Source organism: Lemur catta, chromosome 15, assembly GCF_020740605.2.
Source record: "Lemur catta isolate mLemCat1 chromosome 15, mLemCat1.pri, whole genome shotgun sequence".
NCBI lineage: Eukaryota > Metazoa > Chordata > Mammalia > Primates > Lemuridae > Lemur > Lemur catta.
The window spans coordinates 25,759,992-25,776,638 of NC_059142.1; the positions used below are offsets into that span (position 1 = coordinate 25,759,992).

Here is a 16,647-nt window from a genome sequence, read left to right on the forward strand (position 1 = left end):
CTTAAAAAGAAATGAAAACATCTGACACAGGTACCACACAGATAAACCTTAAAAACATTATGTTAAGTGAAATATGACAGACACAAAAGGGCAAACATTATAGAATTCCACTTATATGGAGTACCAGAGTTGTCAAACTCTCAGAAATAGCAAGTACAATGGTGGCTGCTAGAGGCTGAGGGGAGGAGGGAAAGAGGAGTTATTATTTTAATGGGTACAGAATTTTTGGGGGGGATCATGAACAAGTTCTGGAAATGGATCATGTTGATGATTACACAACAATGTGAATGTACTTGATGCCACTGAATTGTACACTTAAAAATGGTTAAAACGGTAAATTTTATGTTACATATATTTTACCACAATTTTTTAAAAAAGAATTTACCTTTTATCCAAAGCTCTCAATACTTTAGCAAAAACTTCCAATTCACAAAATTCACTTCCCAGTTGACATAAGCGTCCTTGCTGGTAAAGCTGAAATAAAAAATAGTATAATGACTTTAAATTTTTTTAGTTTAATTTCTACTTTCATTATATTTGATGAATATAATCTGATGAATTTAATGAAAATGATTCAAAGTCAGTATCATTACACAGTAACAGGAAACACTCTCATGATAAGAGAAATGTAACACAAATTTCTACAATTCATATAAAAACATTTTAATAGTTGTATATAATTGCTAAGAACTAATATTTGTTAAAAAACTTAGTACTCAGAACATGGTAAGTACTACAAAGGTACATAATTACATACTTATTAAACATAAAAACTGTGAAATTCAAGGAACATAAAACTGTTCACTTTTTTCCTTAAAACCAGATACTTAATGTAAAATTATCAAAATAATAGAAGAGATAATGTCCAGAAAACACAGCTGGTCAATATGCTCCACTAGGGGCTCTTCAGACTATCTCAAGAATCCAGTTCAGTTCTGGGCATGACACTTCACAAACATACAGCAATCCAGAATGGCAGGATTTCTAATCAAGTCACAACCATTTACACACTCCGACTTTTTAGAACTGCTATTTAAGATACCATTTTAAGAAATGTGTTAAAATGCTTATCTAAAATAATATGTGCACATGGTTAAAAAGAGACAAATACTATTGCCCTTCTCCCTCAGCCTCAATTTTGCCAAATGCTTTTGAATTTACATATGCTATATAAATAATACAGTACCTTAGAAGGCAGGAATTTTGTTATATTAGTTCACTTTATATCACAGGCACTTCACACTTAGCTCAGTTGAAGAAAATATAGGTTTCAGAAAAAGAACAAGATCTAGAGTTCATTCTCCAAAAGGGGCAGTTTACTTTGTGCAGGGAAAACATACTAAAAACTCAGCACATTCTTGGTCATAAATCATTAGTCACAATGGAGGCCAGGTCAAATTAGGTACATATATTAATGCACAGCCATAAAGACTGCTGCAAGAAATCCATAACTACTGGAGGGGAGAGGAGACAGAGACTACCACATGATGAGGAAGGGGAGAGGCGTAAATGCTATCATCATAATAGGCGGATGTTAACATTAAAACCTTCATAAGGAAAGATTTGCTATTTTTGGAGATGACTATTTTCTGCTACAGAAAAATAAGTAGTTCTGGGAATGTATACAGTAAATTTCACTATTATTGTTTACTCTCATATTTAATTGACTATTAACCAATACAGAATAACTCAAGGAAAACAAAGCAGAGAATTTATTACCCAAATTCCTATTTGCAGGCTTCATGTAATAAATTTCTGATTTGAGACAGAAGAACAAACACAGTTACGAAAATAAATACACACACTCCAAAAACACTAGGATAAAAATCTTAGAGCCGGGGGTGGTGGCTCAAAAACAAACAAACAAAAAAACTAGCTTCTTACTAAAATGACAGACTCATCATTACCAAACTTAAGGCTAAGAATTTCTTTTTCTTTTTTTTTTTTAAGAGATGCTGTCTCGCTCTGTCGCCCAGGCTGGTCTTAACTCCTGGGCTCAAGGGATCCTCCTGCCTCAGCCTCCTGAGGAGCTGGAACTACAAGAGAAGCCACACCACGCCCCGCTCAGAATTTCTTTTATAAGAATCGAAAACAAGTTATACAACTACTTTCCTATACTCGCTAGTCAAATAAAAACAAATTTTATGTGTTCTACAACTCATAGTATCCCTTTAATGACTAAAAATTGGTGTATTCTACTAAATGGATTTGAAAATTGAATTTAGAAAAGTTGCTGCTTGATAGTTTAAAAATATGCCTTATCAACAAATACCAGCATTTTTCTATATTCAGCTGTTTAGTTTTTCTAGTTAAAAATGGGCTCACATTTAAATTGGTGGGAGAGGGTAATGATTTAATTGTTTCAATTCATCCTTACCAAGTTTATCCAAATCCAAAAAAGGCAAATTAACACATTTTTTGAAGTAAACGTGTTTTGGGATACCAATCTGGAATAAAAATAGCATCTAATCCTTACAGAAATCTTATATGCGCCAGGTACTGTTCTAGTACTTTTCATAAATAATTCATTCTATCCTTTACAGATGAGGAAACTGAGGTGTATAGAGTTAAATAATCTGTGCAAACTCATACAATTAGGAAGCGACAAAGCAGGAATCTGACCCCAGGCAGTCTATCCCTATATCCATGTTCTTAACAACTTCACTGTACTGTCTCTTGAAGATAATATAACAGGAAATACAAAAAAGCATAAAATAGACAATTTTAAACCTTTTAATAGAAATAATAGAAGATTTAAAGATTAATCCCTTCATAGATTCATACATCTTATGAAACAGAGCTTAGGAGAGAAACCTGATGTTTTAGGTTATGGTAATTATTCTCATATCAGGTTTTTAAAACTCTAATTATTTTAGTTCATTATTACAGTGTTTACATTCTGTAAATCCACAGAATAATGAGGCTAGTAAAGGGCTCTATCAACTACTTTTAGCAGTTGGTACCTTAAAGACAATAAAGAAAAACAAGCTTATTTCTAGAAGTAGGCAAATTACTTCCCACCAGATATAAAAAGACAATAAAAATATAATTAAAACATTATATAGGTATGAAGATAGATGAAATGCAAAGTTCAAACACAGACCTTAGTGTATGTAAAAATTAACAGATGACAAAAGAACATTTTAAAATCACCGAGGAAACAAAAAATTAATTAATAAAGAGTACATAAAAATGGGGAAACAAAGATGTCTACCTGATAAAATATAACAAAAATATTAAATTCCAGACTTATCAAAGCTGTACATGTTAAAAAATTAAATCATTGCAGTACTAAAAGCTACTGGGTAAAACTACCTTTCTAAGCATCTTATCACAGCTAAAACTCATAAAGGAAGAGGTGACTACATTAAAACCTAAAATGTCCATGAATATAAAATACTATACACAAAAATTAAAAATGCTGTACAATAAAGCTAAATAAAATACTAGTAGCATACATGCATAAGAGTTAGTATCTTTAATACACAAAGGAGTCTAATAAAAAGATAAATGGCCTGGTGGTGTTTTTAGAAACAAGGGTTTCAGAGAATAAAATAAAAATAGTGTAAGAAAGTATCTTGCAGTGCAAGACAGCCCAAAAGCCAGAGAACTCTGTGGGGGATAAAGATGGGTATGAAAGCCTTCCTTAACCCCAGGGATTCTAAACTGGCATGGCTGCTTTCCAAGTCAATTCAAAATTACCACAGGCTATAAGAGAACGTAATTTTATTTCCAACAACAAAAACTTAGAAAGGTTTAGAAAAAGATATAAAGAACTTGAGTCCAAAACTAAGAATAACTATGAAAAGTCACACGTGTGTACACACAGACACAATGAAACTTGTGTATCTCACTCATGTTTGAAATTCTATCTTAGTGAGTCATTAAATAGCAAAAACTTCAGAAAAGAAAAAGGGTTGTCATCAAGGAAAAAAGACCATGATACAAGTGAACAAGATCCCGAAAAGCTCAAGTTATATAATTCCACTTTTGTTTTCAAATTGTGTATCTACATTATATATGCATACATGTAAAAGTCTAAAATGATAGCCAATAAAATGTTTATATATATGGTATTGGATTTACATCTCAAATCGTTCACCTAGATTACTGCAAAGGTTTGGTAGAACTCATCTTTCCATCACCACTCTTGCCTTCCTCTAATCAACTGTCTACACAGTAGCCGGAATGATCTTTTTAAAAAGTAAATAATATCATACCATCCCTTTGTTTAAAACCATTCGATGGCATCCCCAATGCACTTAAAAGATAATCCAAAATCTTTAATGTGACCTATGAGTTCCTAAAAATTATCTGACCCCTGCCTATCTTTCTGACCTCACCTTTTAGTATTCTTTCTCCCTGTCTCTTACATTCCTGCCACCTTAGCTTTCTTAGCTCGTGATGTTTGCACTCATATGCTGCTGCCTCCACACGAAGCACTGCAACTTGATTCTTTGCCTGGTTTATTTGTAACTCATCCAAATCGTCTCAATGGCTAGGTCACTTCTTCACCAAGACGTTCCCCTGACTCCCCAGTCTAAATTCTGTTTCTTGGCTGGGCACAGTGGCTCACGCCTGTAACCCTAGAACCTTGGGAGGTTGAGGAGGGAGAATCACTGGAGGCCAGGAGTTGGAGACCAGTCTGGGCAATAATGAAACCTCATCTCTACAAAAAATAAAAAATTAGCCAGGCTACGCACAACACCTGTAGTCCCAGCTACTTGGGAGGCTGAGGCAAGAGGATCGCTTGAACCCAGGACTTTCAGGTTGTAGTGTACTATGATCATGCCACTGTACTCTAGCCTGGACAACAGAGGAAGACCCTGTCTCAAAAAAAAAAAAAAAAAAAAAAAAAAGTTCTGTTTCCTGTTAGACTTCTCACCACACACTGTATTTTTCCTTCTCCATAGTAGCATCAAGGCATGCATGCATTCATTTAAAAAATCATTTGTTAAATATGTCATTCCATTACACTCTACATTGTATGAGGTGACCATAGTCTCTCCAATATCCCCAATACCTAGCACAGTGCCTAGCACTAGGTATACTTCAATATTTTCTAAAAGAAAAATCCAAATTGGTAGTTACCTACTTCGGATGGAACTCAGAACCTCAGAAGTTTATAATTACAGAATCAATGACTTAGTATTATTACATCTTTATTTACTGAAACTGTCCAGATTCATCTGGTTGGTGAATTTCACACTTAGGGAAAAACCGCAATTTCACACATAGTTACCACCATCTCCCCAGTCGGACTGTAACCACCTTAAGGAGAAAGATTTAGCAGGCAGTCTTATGTCCTGTCTCTATAATACTCTGTATAGAACAAGCTCATGAAATAAACTATAAGAACAAATTTGAGTGCAAACTTAGTAAGTTAGAATTTTGAGGAACAATAAAGTACCAGCACCTAGTGGAATAGATACCTTAAATTTTTACTTTTGAGGAAATGACAAAAATGGAAAAATGAAGAACAAATTCTGAAGATAGCTGCTTAAATTTCCAGACAAAAAAACAGGTGTTTCTTAATATCTGATCTTTTTACCAAGTACTCTGGCATATTCATTACATGAAACTCTTAGCTTACTGTATGTCTTTGTGATTTTCATATCAAAGGCAAGAGTATTACAACTAGGAACATGCTATTTATTATTCATTTTTATTAATTTAATAAATATCATGAACATTTGTATAAGGCACTGTGCTTGCTTTTGTGGACCACAGTCGCCACAGGAATACAAAGTCAACAAGAATTTTTCTCTGACTTCAAAAAATTTAGAGCCTTGGCCGGGCTTGGAGGCTCATGCCTATAATCCTAGCACTCTGGGAAGCCAGGGAGGGAGGATCACTTGAACTTAGGAGTTCGAGACAAGCCTGAGCAAGAGTGAGACCCCCGGCCGGGCGCGGTGGCTCATGCCTGTAATCTTAGCACTCTGGGGGGGCCGAGGCGGGTGGATTGCTCAAGGTCAGGAGTTTGAGACCAGCCTGAGCAAGAGCGAGACCCCGTCTCTACTAAAAAAAAAATAGAAAGAAATTATCTGGCCAACTAAAATATATACAGAGAAAAAAATTAGCTGGGCATGGTGGCGCATGTCTGTAGTCCCAGCTACTCGGGAGGCTGAGGCAGTAGGATCGCTTGAGCCCAGGAGTTTGAGGTTGCTGTGAGCTAGGCTGACACCACGGCACTCACTCTAGCCCGGGCAACAGAGCGAGACTCTGTCTCAAAAAAAAAAAAAAAAGAGTGAGACCCCCATCTCTACCAAAAATAGAAAAAATTGGCCAGGTGTCGTGGTGAGCGCTTCTAGTCCCAGTTACTTGGGAGGCTGAGGCAAGAGGATTCCAGAGCTCAGGAGTTTGAGGTTGCTCTGAGATATGAAGACACCAACTGCACTCTACCCAGGGAGACAGAGCAAGACGCTGTGTCAAAAAATTAGAACCTATCAGAATAGAAAAATAATTAATGTTCACAGATTATACGATGAAGGCAGGCAGAGTGCTTTAGGAACACAAAACACCCATTCCAAGGAAGAACTTCAGTTGAGTTTTGCAGAGGAATGTGAGCAAAACTTCTAAGAATATGGCAGACAGCACTCACACAGATGTAAACCTTCCAGCCCTTTTCAAACACAGAGAAATGCTGGATATGAAATCACAAAATAACATTTGGATAAATAGCCAAGTCTGAAGCCAAGAGTTGAAATTCCACATTGTCCAAAATTAAGAAAATACAAACTCAAAAACTGCTGGGAAGAAAGAAAAACAGAGTAATTTATACCTCTGAATGGTTTCAAGTTAGAGTAGCAAAGACCAGAAAGGAGTCCATGCAGCATATCCCATAAACAAAGACACCTGGAGATTACCTACCACACTTACAGCCAGGAGTAAAAAAGTCTAACATCTCCTACAACCTTAGCAAAAAAGTCTCCCATGAAAAACTGAAACCTCCAGCCCAGGACACATGTGGGCATGGAGTCCTAAATCATACTACCTAGATGACTTACAGTCCCCAAACTCAGAACATGGCATTAAAAACTGGTCTGAAATCAGAGAAGTCTCCAAAGAAACAAATGCCTTGTGGGTTGATGATAATGCTTTATATATTGATTAGCAAAATCTAGACTGCAGAGAACTCTGGAGAGCCTATAGGACAAAGGAATCTGTCTCTTTAACAAATAAACTGCAAAGAAATGAAAATAGAGAAGGAAAGGTAAGAAAACAGAGAAGGAAAGGTAACAGACAGAACAAGAGAGACTTAAGAGATATTATCAACCAACATCTACAAAGGTATAGACAGAGAGAAAGAAGTATAATGTCCCAATTTTATTCATGGTTTTTAGTTATTAAGTTCTCTCTTTGGTCATTTGTACTTTCCTAGAAACATAATTTTAGTAAGTTTTCCAGACTGATTAGCATAGCATTATATGAGCTATTCTACAGCCAAAAAAGCTATTCTATGACATAAAAAGAGATTTTTCTCCTTTCCATTTAATCTATGGTTGTTTTCCCTTTCTCATTTCTAATTTTGAGAATTTGAGCTTTCTCCTATGCGTCTTGATTTGGCTAAGCTAGCAAATTAGCTAATTAGCTGAGTTATCTATTTTTCTTTTTAAACAACCACTTGGACTTAGTTCTCATTCATTTCAACAATTCTTTTTTTAGAATATCAGTATTTAGGCTAGTCTCTTCTTAGTATTATGCAACTTTGTGTCCCAGATATCTTGTTCTTAAAAATTCTGTGTTACTTCTTCTTTTATATATATATGTGTGTTTTTCTGTTTATCAAAGTAACACATGGTCATAAAAATCCAAGTATTAAAAAAATATAGAGGACATATATATACAGTAAAAAGTGACTGCAATCCTAGCCCTTGAGTAAACACCATTAAAATTTTGTGTTCCTCCAGATTCCTTTTTCAATGCATACACAGAAATATCCACATATATTCTCCCACTTAAAAAAAAAAATCACACAAGGTTATGCTATTCATATCACTTTGTAACGAGCTTTTTATTCTCTTTACATGCTCTGTGCTTGATTAGCATACAGTTGTTTTTGATTTTTGCCACCATTAACAATGCTGTATTGAACATCCTTGATTAGAATTTTCTGTACACTCAACAAGTATTTCTGGAAGAAAAAATGTTTAAATGGTATTGTAGGTTAAAGGGTATAAGTGATTTGAATTTTTAAACCTTGACAATCTGATTGGTGAAGGCTGATTGTAAAAAACCTTACTGAAGCATAAAATACACATAGAAGAGTGCACAATTCATATTGTAAGTATAAAGCTTGATAAATTTGCACAAGGTGAACAGACACATGGCATCCAGATGATAAAAACAGAGTATTACCAGAATCTCAGAAGCCTCCCTGATATACCTACATTGTCCCTATCATACAGGGGTAACCTCTCCTACACCTTAATTTTGCCATTTTTGAACTTTATATAATGGAGTCATATATTACATGCTCATGGTTTCCAAACTGTGCACCAAGCTGCCCTGGGACATTGCAACATATTTTAAATTTGAAAGAAATAATCTTCAACATCTGTATTATACTATGCCAACTACTAGACTGCTATACTATATTGCTTTCAATGATGTCTTATCTTTATGAAGCTGTGTTTTCAGCAGTTGCTGTGAGAAAAAGTAATGTTCAAGAATCAATATGGAGCAGGAAATGAGGGTGGGGGTGTTCAATCTGATTGCAAGGATTGAGATGCTGCACAGTGCCTAACAAACTCCCCATTAGTAAGTAATTGTGGTTGTTTAAGAATGAAATATTTTTTTTCTTTCAACTTTTGTGCACTTTTAACAGTTTTTGAAAGTTTTTAATAGATGTTAGAATATAAATATTATTAAGGTGTTTTGACCTAACTACTTAATATAAACACAACTGTCAAGTATTTTTTTTTTTTTTTTTTTTTTTAGAGATAGGGTATATCACTCTGTCACCCAGGCTGGAGTGAAAAATGGCACAATCACAGCTCACTGCAACCTCAAACTCCTGCACTCAGGCAATCCTCTGCCTTCCCTCTTCCCAGTAGCTAGGACTACAGGTACACGCCACCATGCCCAATTAATTTTACTTTTTTTTTTTTTGAGACAGGGTGTCCCTATGTTAACTCCATGCCTCAAGTGATCATCCCATTTGACCTCCCAAATCCCTGGCATTACAAGCATGAGCCACCGGGCCCAGCCTCTTTTGGCCTCTTTTTGCCATGAATCAAGTGATATGAAGACAGAAAGTTTAGCAGCCTCTGGAATATATTCCTGGGACTGGTTTCTTTCATTCAATATCATTTGTGAGATTCATCTATATTGTTTCAAGCAGTTGTCATTCATTCATTTTCATTGTATAATATGATTGTATGACTATCCTACAATTAGTACACATATCTTGAAGTGGAATTACTGGGTTATAGGGTATGTATATGTTCAGTTTTAGTAGATAATACTACTTTTCTAAAGTGGTACATCAATTTACACTCCCACTAACAGTGAGAGTTTTGATTGCTCCAAATCCCTGCTAACATTTTTCCTATTTCATGTAGTCATTCTGATGGGTGTACAGAACAGCATTTCCCTCAAGACAAAACGACGTTGAACTGCTTTCTACATATTTGATAGGCCTATTGAATATTCTCTTTTTGGATGCTTATTCAAGTTCTTTCCCATTAAAAATTTTTAAACTTGGTTATTTTTCTTTGCTATTAATTTGCAGTTCTTTAGATGCAGGATGACTCCTTTCTTAGATATACGTACTGCAAATACCTTCTCCCACTCTGTCGCTTGGCTTTTTACTACGTTTTTGTTTGTTTGTTTGTTTTTGTTTTAAGAGACAGGGTCTCCCTCTGTCACCCAGGCTGGAGTGTAGTGGTATGATCATAGCTCACTGCAGGCTTGAACTCCTGGGCTCAAGCGATCCTCCTGCCTCAGCCTCCCAAGTAGCTGGGACTACAGACGTGAGCCACAATGCCCAGCTAATTTTTTTTTTTTTTTTGGTAGAGACAGAGTCTTGCTATGTTGTCCAGGCTGGTCTCAAACTCCTGGCCTCCTCCTGTCTCAGCCTCCCAGAATTCTGGGATTACAGGTATGAGCCACTGTGCTTGACTTTCTTTTTACTCTCTTAATTATATCTTTTGATGAATAGATGTTCATGATCTCAATATGGCCCATTATAATTAGAAATATAGAAAATTTATCAAACTTCCTTTATATTTAGCTGATTTTGCATCCTAATTTAGCAATCTTTGATGATATAAATTTTTTTTCCAAAAATCTTTCATGTTTTACATTTAGATCAGCAAACTTTCTGGAAATGATTTTTGTGTATGGTATGAGTTAAGGTCAAGATATTTTTTCCCCTCACATAGATACCTAATTGACTAACACCATTTACTTGATTTTCCTTTCCCCATGGTACTGCTGTGTCTCTTTTATCATAAAGCAGGTGACAGTATATGTGTCAGTCTGCTTCTGGACTGTTTTGCTCCATTGGTCTATTTGTCTACCTATGTGCCAATACCATATTATCTTAATTGTTACAGCTAGGTATTTGGTAGTCTAAGTTGTCCAGATTTCCCTCCTTCATGACTGCCTTGGCTAGATATTGCATTTGAATTTGCATTTCAGTTGAGCATCCTTTGATGTTCACTGGCCATTCATATTTCCTCTTCTATAAGCTAAACTGTTCAGCTCCTCTGGACATGAGTTGGCTGCCTTTTTCATACTGAATAGTATTAGATCTTTCTATATCAGGAAACTTGCCCTTTATCTGTCAAATGTTGTCATTTTACAGTCTTCTTAAAAGTGTGCTTACAATTTTTTTCTCTACTTTTTAATGCACTTGAAAGTATCAATTTCTTTTTATCCTCTCTGGGTTTTGGTTTCATACTTAGAAAAGCCTTCTTCATGCCAAGATGGCATTAGTGTTGGCAAGATGACAAGAGGTAAAGACAGAGGATCTAGCCTTTTATATTACCTTTTTTTTTTTAAAGTCAGTCAAATTTCGCAGTGGGGGGTTGTATACCAACTTTAGTGACACTAATGTTAATAAGTTCTGATAACCCACTACCATTGGGCCAGCCTATATTACTTATCTTCATGTTAGACATTACTATAACTTGTAAGTTGCCTTATAATAATTTCTTTAAAGAAGAAATTTTAGTCATTTCCCACTGCAAGATACTGACTCAGTAATTTATTCTGATACTTTTATGATTTCAACAGCCAAATTTACATCTTAAATTCATCTGGAATTCATTTTGGTATAGAGTGTGAAGCAGAGGTCTTTTCCCTCAAATAACCAGTTGCCAAAGGTGTTTTTAAATATTTCCCTATTGATCTGAAGTAAAACAATTTCTCTTAACTTTATCATATAGTAAGTTCTTATATATGCTTTAGTTTCTTTCTAGACCATTTACTTATGTTCTATAAATCAATTCCTCACTCTTGTTCTTGCCCCAGTGCTACACTGTTTTAAATATACTAAAACTTTCTAAAATCCTTGACTACCTTAAAATGCACATCTCTCCTGAGTATTGAGCTTTGGAATTTCCTTGGTTTATTTATTGTCAGGTAATTAATTCCTCCTAGTAAACGTCTATACCAAAATGGGTGAGTTCCCCTGGAGAAAAACCATTCAGAATCGAAGCCATTACAGTCATGTGCCACATAACATGTCAGTCAACAACAGACCACATATAAAAAAGTAGTCCCATAAGATAGATTATAATAGAGGCAAAAAATTTCTACCACCTAGTGATGTCATAGTTTTATTTTCAAAAAATAAATTTAGTGTAGCCTAAGTGTACAGCATTTATAAAGTCTACAGTAGTGTACAGTGATGTCCTAAGCCTTCACATTCACTCACCAGTGACTCACCCAAGAGCAACTTCCAGTCTCACAAGCACCATTCATGATAAGTGAGCTATACAGGTGTACCATTTTTAATCTTTTAGATTGTATTTTTACTGTACCTTTGCTATGCTTAGATACACAAATACCTACCATTGTTTTACAACTGCCTACAGTATTCAGTACAGTAACAGGCTGTACAGGTTTGTAGCCTAGGAACAATAGGTTATACCATGTGATATATGACTGTATTTTGTAGGGTACTGATTTTTACTGAACTGTCAATTCTTCTACATATTTTTAGTCAGCTTCCCTTCTCACATACTTCAGTAGCCATTTCCAACTTCTGTTTAGCCTTTCTACATAAAAGCTACCACTCTTACCCCCTGCCCTCAGCACATAATCTCTCCTCCTAATTCATGACAATCGTTCCTTGCAAACTTACCTATATTGATACCTTATACTTTTAACTCTTTTCTTCGAAGTAGTATTCTTTCCCCAACTTCAATTTAAGACTAATACCTTAATTTAGGCATGGTGAAGATGGAAAGAGCAGAAAGGGCAAAGACTCATTAATTAATGTTCCTGCTCAGGGGCTCTGCTCCATAACTTGTTTCCCGCCTTACCTGTTATATTCAATCTCACTCTCTTTTGGTTTCTGCCAATAAGCCAACAAATATATTCTAATGCCTTCCATTCGTAAGAAAAAAAAATCACTTCATATCTTACCCTTCCTGCTTATCAACCCCTCCCACCCTTCCCTTAATTAGGGAGCAGTCAACATTCTTACTTCTTCACCTCCCATTCAGTCCTTAACCCCTTCTCTAATGCTTTACGATTGTGCCTTCATCTGAAGCTACTGACAAAAATCAATACAATGACACTGGACTACATCAATCAAGAAGAATGGGGAAGGCCGGCAGATGGCTCATGCCTGTAATCCTAGCACTGTGGGAAGCCAAAGCGGGAGGATCGCTTGAGCTCAGGAGTTCAAGACCAACCTGAGCAAGAGCAAGACCCCCGTCTCCACTAAAAATAGAAAAATTAGCCAAACATGGTGATGTATGCCGGTGGTCCCAGCTACTCAGGAGGCTGAGGCAGGAGGATCACTTGAGCCCAGGAGTCTGAGGTTGCTGAGAGCTAGGCTGACACCATGGTACTCTAGCCTGGGAAACAGAGTGAGACTGTCTCAAAAAAAAAAAAAAAAACACAAAACCCAAAAAAACAAGAATGGGGAAACTCATGAATCCACAAATAGTACAATTTTGTCTACAACTATGTCTTTTGATGGAAATTGGGACTGCAGGAGGGATGTGATTATGAGTTTCTCCTTGGCTCTAAAGTGGAGAAAATTGGAAATTGTAAACAGTAACCTCCTAAATTCTCACAAGTTAGGCAGGAAATGAGTATCTTATATTTATGTGTGTATTTAAATTGCTTTAAAGTTTCTTACATTTACGCACTGATACAGTGCTTAAAAGGAAGAAAAATTCCTTCTTATGTTGCCATTAAAGACTAGAGTCCTGGGAATGATTTTCATTCTATCTACTAATAGATAGGAACTAATAAAAAATTACTTCTATAATATCTTTCATTAAAATAATCTATCTTAAGATACAAATCTTTCTAAGCAAAAAAGGAACTCAGGAACTAAATACTAGGTTTGAGATCTTCATTAAATTACTTAACTTTCTCACCTATAAAACAGAGTTATACTCTACTTCAAAGTTTAATTGTGAGGATTAAACAAGATAACATATGCAAAAGCACTTTACACAGTTTCAAGCACATATTAAATATCTTCCTTCACCTTAGCACAGTGCCATACTCCCAGTAAGCATACAATTGCTAAGGAGTAAAAGTATACAAAAAAACCCAATATTAAAACTTTGTGAATTTTGTGAAACAGAAAATGTGGCAAAAGTGCCATCTGTTCATACTCACTAATAATATTCAAATGAAAAGTTTGAATTGGAAGTGAAAGTTACTAGAACATATCCAAGTATTCTGAAGGAATTCAACTAGTAAACATACTTTGATAAATTCCCAGTGATTTCCTCTAAATGTACAAGATTACACATGATTTAATAAAATGGATAGAGATAGCATATACAAAGCAGCAGTTTCCCAGGCTGAGAAAGACAAATCTCACTTGTCCTTCCTTGGGAACAATGCATCCTAAATGTACAAAATTTCCTTAAATATACACAAAAGTAAATCAATGGATCAAAGTGTTTAGGAATGAAGGGAGGTTTTTCTCTAAGTCCAAAAGTAATAATAACATCCAAGACCTAAATGAATCTTCTCCAAATATTTAGGGGGAAAAACATTTTAATTGTTAGATTGGTGCTAAGCTGCTGGATTTAGTAGAATGCAGCCTGTCAGCTGCTAATTCTGAAAAATATTCTAGGGGTGGAGAAAGCAGGCAATCTCCCCAACAAAACAACTGCCATAAAACACCATACATACATAAGAACATACACATCTGTTAAATATCAGCTTACACTGTTCCACCAACTTACAAATTAAAAGGAAGTATTTAAAATCTAAAAAAATAAATCCTACTCTACTTCTGGTCACATTTGGCACCAGTGGCTACTGCAGACTAGGAGTTATCCACGTCTATTCAAGGCAAGAAGGACTGAATAATAAATCCAGTGTTCACATTCAAATGTGGGGGAAGAGGAAAAGGGAGGCTCCAAGTCCATAAAGTTCTCCTCCCTTTCAAAACACTGCAAAAATAGTCCACGTCTAAAGACACTTACCCTTGAAACTCCTTGGAGAGTGACTTGGGAGACTTTTTGTTCCGATTTTTGAGGGGGAGTGATTTAGGAATGCTGCAAGATTGCAACTTTCAAATACATGGACATAATTTAAATTCTGAAAGTATTTTTTCTTTCAGGAAACATTTCTCCCCTTTTCAAACAGTTGATCAACATTCCCATATTAATAAAACCCCCAATTCAACCTCAACTATAAGCAAAAATAAATAAATAAAAGCTTTAAAGAATATGCAAATAAGGCACACAGACTATTTCCAATAATCCTTAACTCCCTCCAGTTTGGGAAGAGAAAAAAGAAACGAAGGAAAACGAAGCAGAAAAAAACACTTGGGCAAGGAAGGCGGCGAGATGAGAAAGTAGGAGGGGGGAGGAGGAGCAGAGGAAAAAAGTCCAGCTGATGCTGACAATTAATGAGGAGGACAGAGTGCAAAATATCCTGAAGATACAGGCTAGAAGGGAAAGACAGGGTGGGACGGGGCGCAATAGAGGAAGTCCACGCAAAAGGCCTACCCAAGGGGGCCACTGTGTAGAAGGGACACCAAATGGGGCAAGACTCATCAAGAACTATCAAGGCCCAAAGCTTAAGAGACAGAAGCTGTGGAAGTAGAGTGTTTCTATATCGGCAACACGGACACCGCACCCGACGTCTCGGGAAGCGATAATGCTGCGGAGGGGTGAGGGGTTAACCGTGGGGGCTCGCAGACGTGGAAGGGGGTGCGGCCGCAGGGGCTGCGGGAGCGGAGCAGCCAGCAGGCCCGCGGTCCATACCTTGTAGTAAACATCGAACTGGATGTTCTCGGGCAAGGAGCGGATGTCTCGGCGGGAGCGGATGTAGTTGTCCACGACAGCGGAGATGGCGGTGTTATAGAGAGTCTCTGGGATCCACTCTAGTTCCACGGCCGCCATCTTCCTTCCCTCCTCCTCCGCCTCCTCCGCCTCCTCCTCCCGAAGGCCCCCGCCTCCCTCCGTAGCGAACTCCTCTGCGGCCCCGGAGGATTCAGAGGGTCGGCGGCAGCCACGCGGGCACACGGCAGAAGGGCACGGCCGCCCAGTCTCGTCCGGGGTGAGCCAGGGAACAGCGGCCGCGGACGCCGCCCGGGGAAAGGGTGGGACAGGGAACACCCTCCCGCCAGGCCAAAGCCTCACATTCCGGGTTTGCGAGGAGCCTGGGTTCCGTCCCAGCGCCGGTCTCCGCAGGGGCGGGACTGCGTGTGCGGCGTCGTGACGTCGGCGCACGCCGACGCGGTGGAGGGCAGGAGTGCGGCGGGCGGAAAACTTGGGAAGCGTTGCATCCCTCCCACGGAGAACGTACTTTCTAAGGGGCCGTGGAGCTGGGTGACGGGAGGTAGGCTTTTTACGCAGGGACAAATTATGACAGAATTTTTATCCCCAGTTCCGAGTCTCTCGGGCACATCATTTCCTTCAGCAAGTCCTGCATCCCGAGTGCTTAGACGCGGAGCCTAGGCTCAGGTGAAAGTTTGGATCCTCTCCCCACAAACGTGCACAATTGTCCGTACATTGAAAATTAAGCATTCGGAGAATGCACGTCACTCTAGAAATCTTTAGATTCCAATCCCTAATCCAAGTTAAAAACCTGCGGTCCAGGACCTAGGGGACACGAGGAAGGGAGATTTGCTTTTCATTATATAACCATTTGCACCGTTTATCATGTTTCTTTATCCAAATAAAATTTACGAAAGAAAGAAAAAATTCTTACTCTATAACTCGGTAGGAAGTTTAGCCTGGTGATGGAATTACAAATAGTAGTAAGAGAAAAAAAGGCTAAATGGTGGCTGTGATAGGACTTAATGGTACAATAAAAATGAAGATTTCAGTTTTCTCCCAGAGTTACAGTCTTGGCCTCAAGGGATTGGTGAATATTTGGGAGTACTTGTTTCAGCTCCTTTCCTCAGCCTGAACAGCTGCAATTTATGTAATTTAAATTTCTAAGTGTGATTTCAAGAACTTGATGAAACATCTTTCGGTTGTAGGAATT

At 37.4% G+C, this 16,647-nt stretch overlaps 1 protein-coding gene across 1 annotated transcript in view; it reads right to left on the minus strand.

Annotated features, from left to right (window-relative positions):
• APPBP2 (amyloid beta precursor protein binding protein 2) overlaps positions 1-15,858 on the minus strand; it is a 58,045-nt gene extending 42,187 nt beyond the window's left edge. Inside the window, exons 1-2 of the mRNA XM_045525581.1 lie at positions 15,420-15,858; positions 386-474 (exon numbers count right to left, since the gene is read on the minus strand). Of these exons, the coding sequence (XP_045381537.1) occupies positions 386-474; positions 15,420-15,557 (227 nt within the window). The 5' untranslated portion in view covers positions 15,558-15,858. The remainder of the gene's footprint in view (positions 1-385; positions 475-15,419) is intronic.
• Positions 15,859-16,647: the final 789 nt, after the last annotated feature.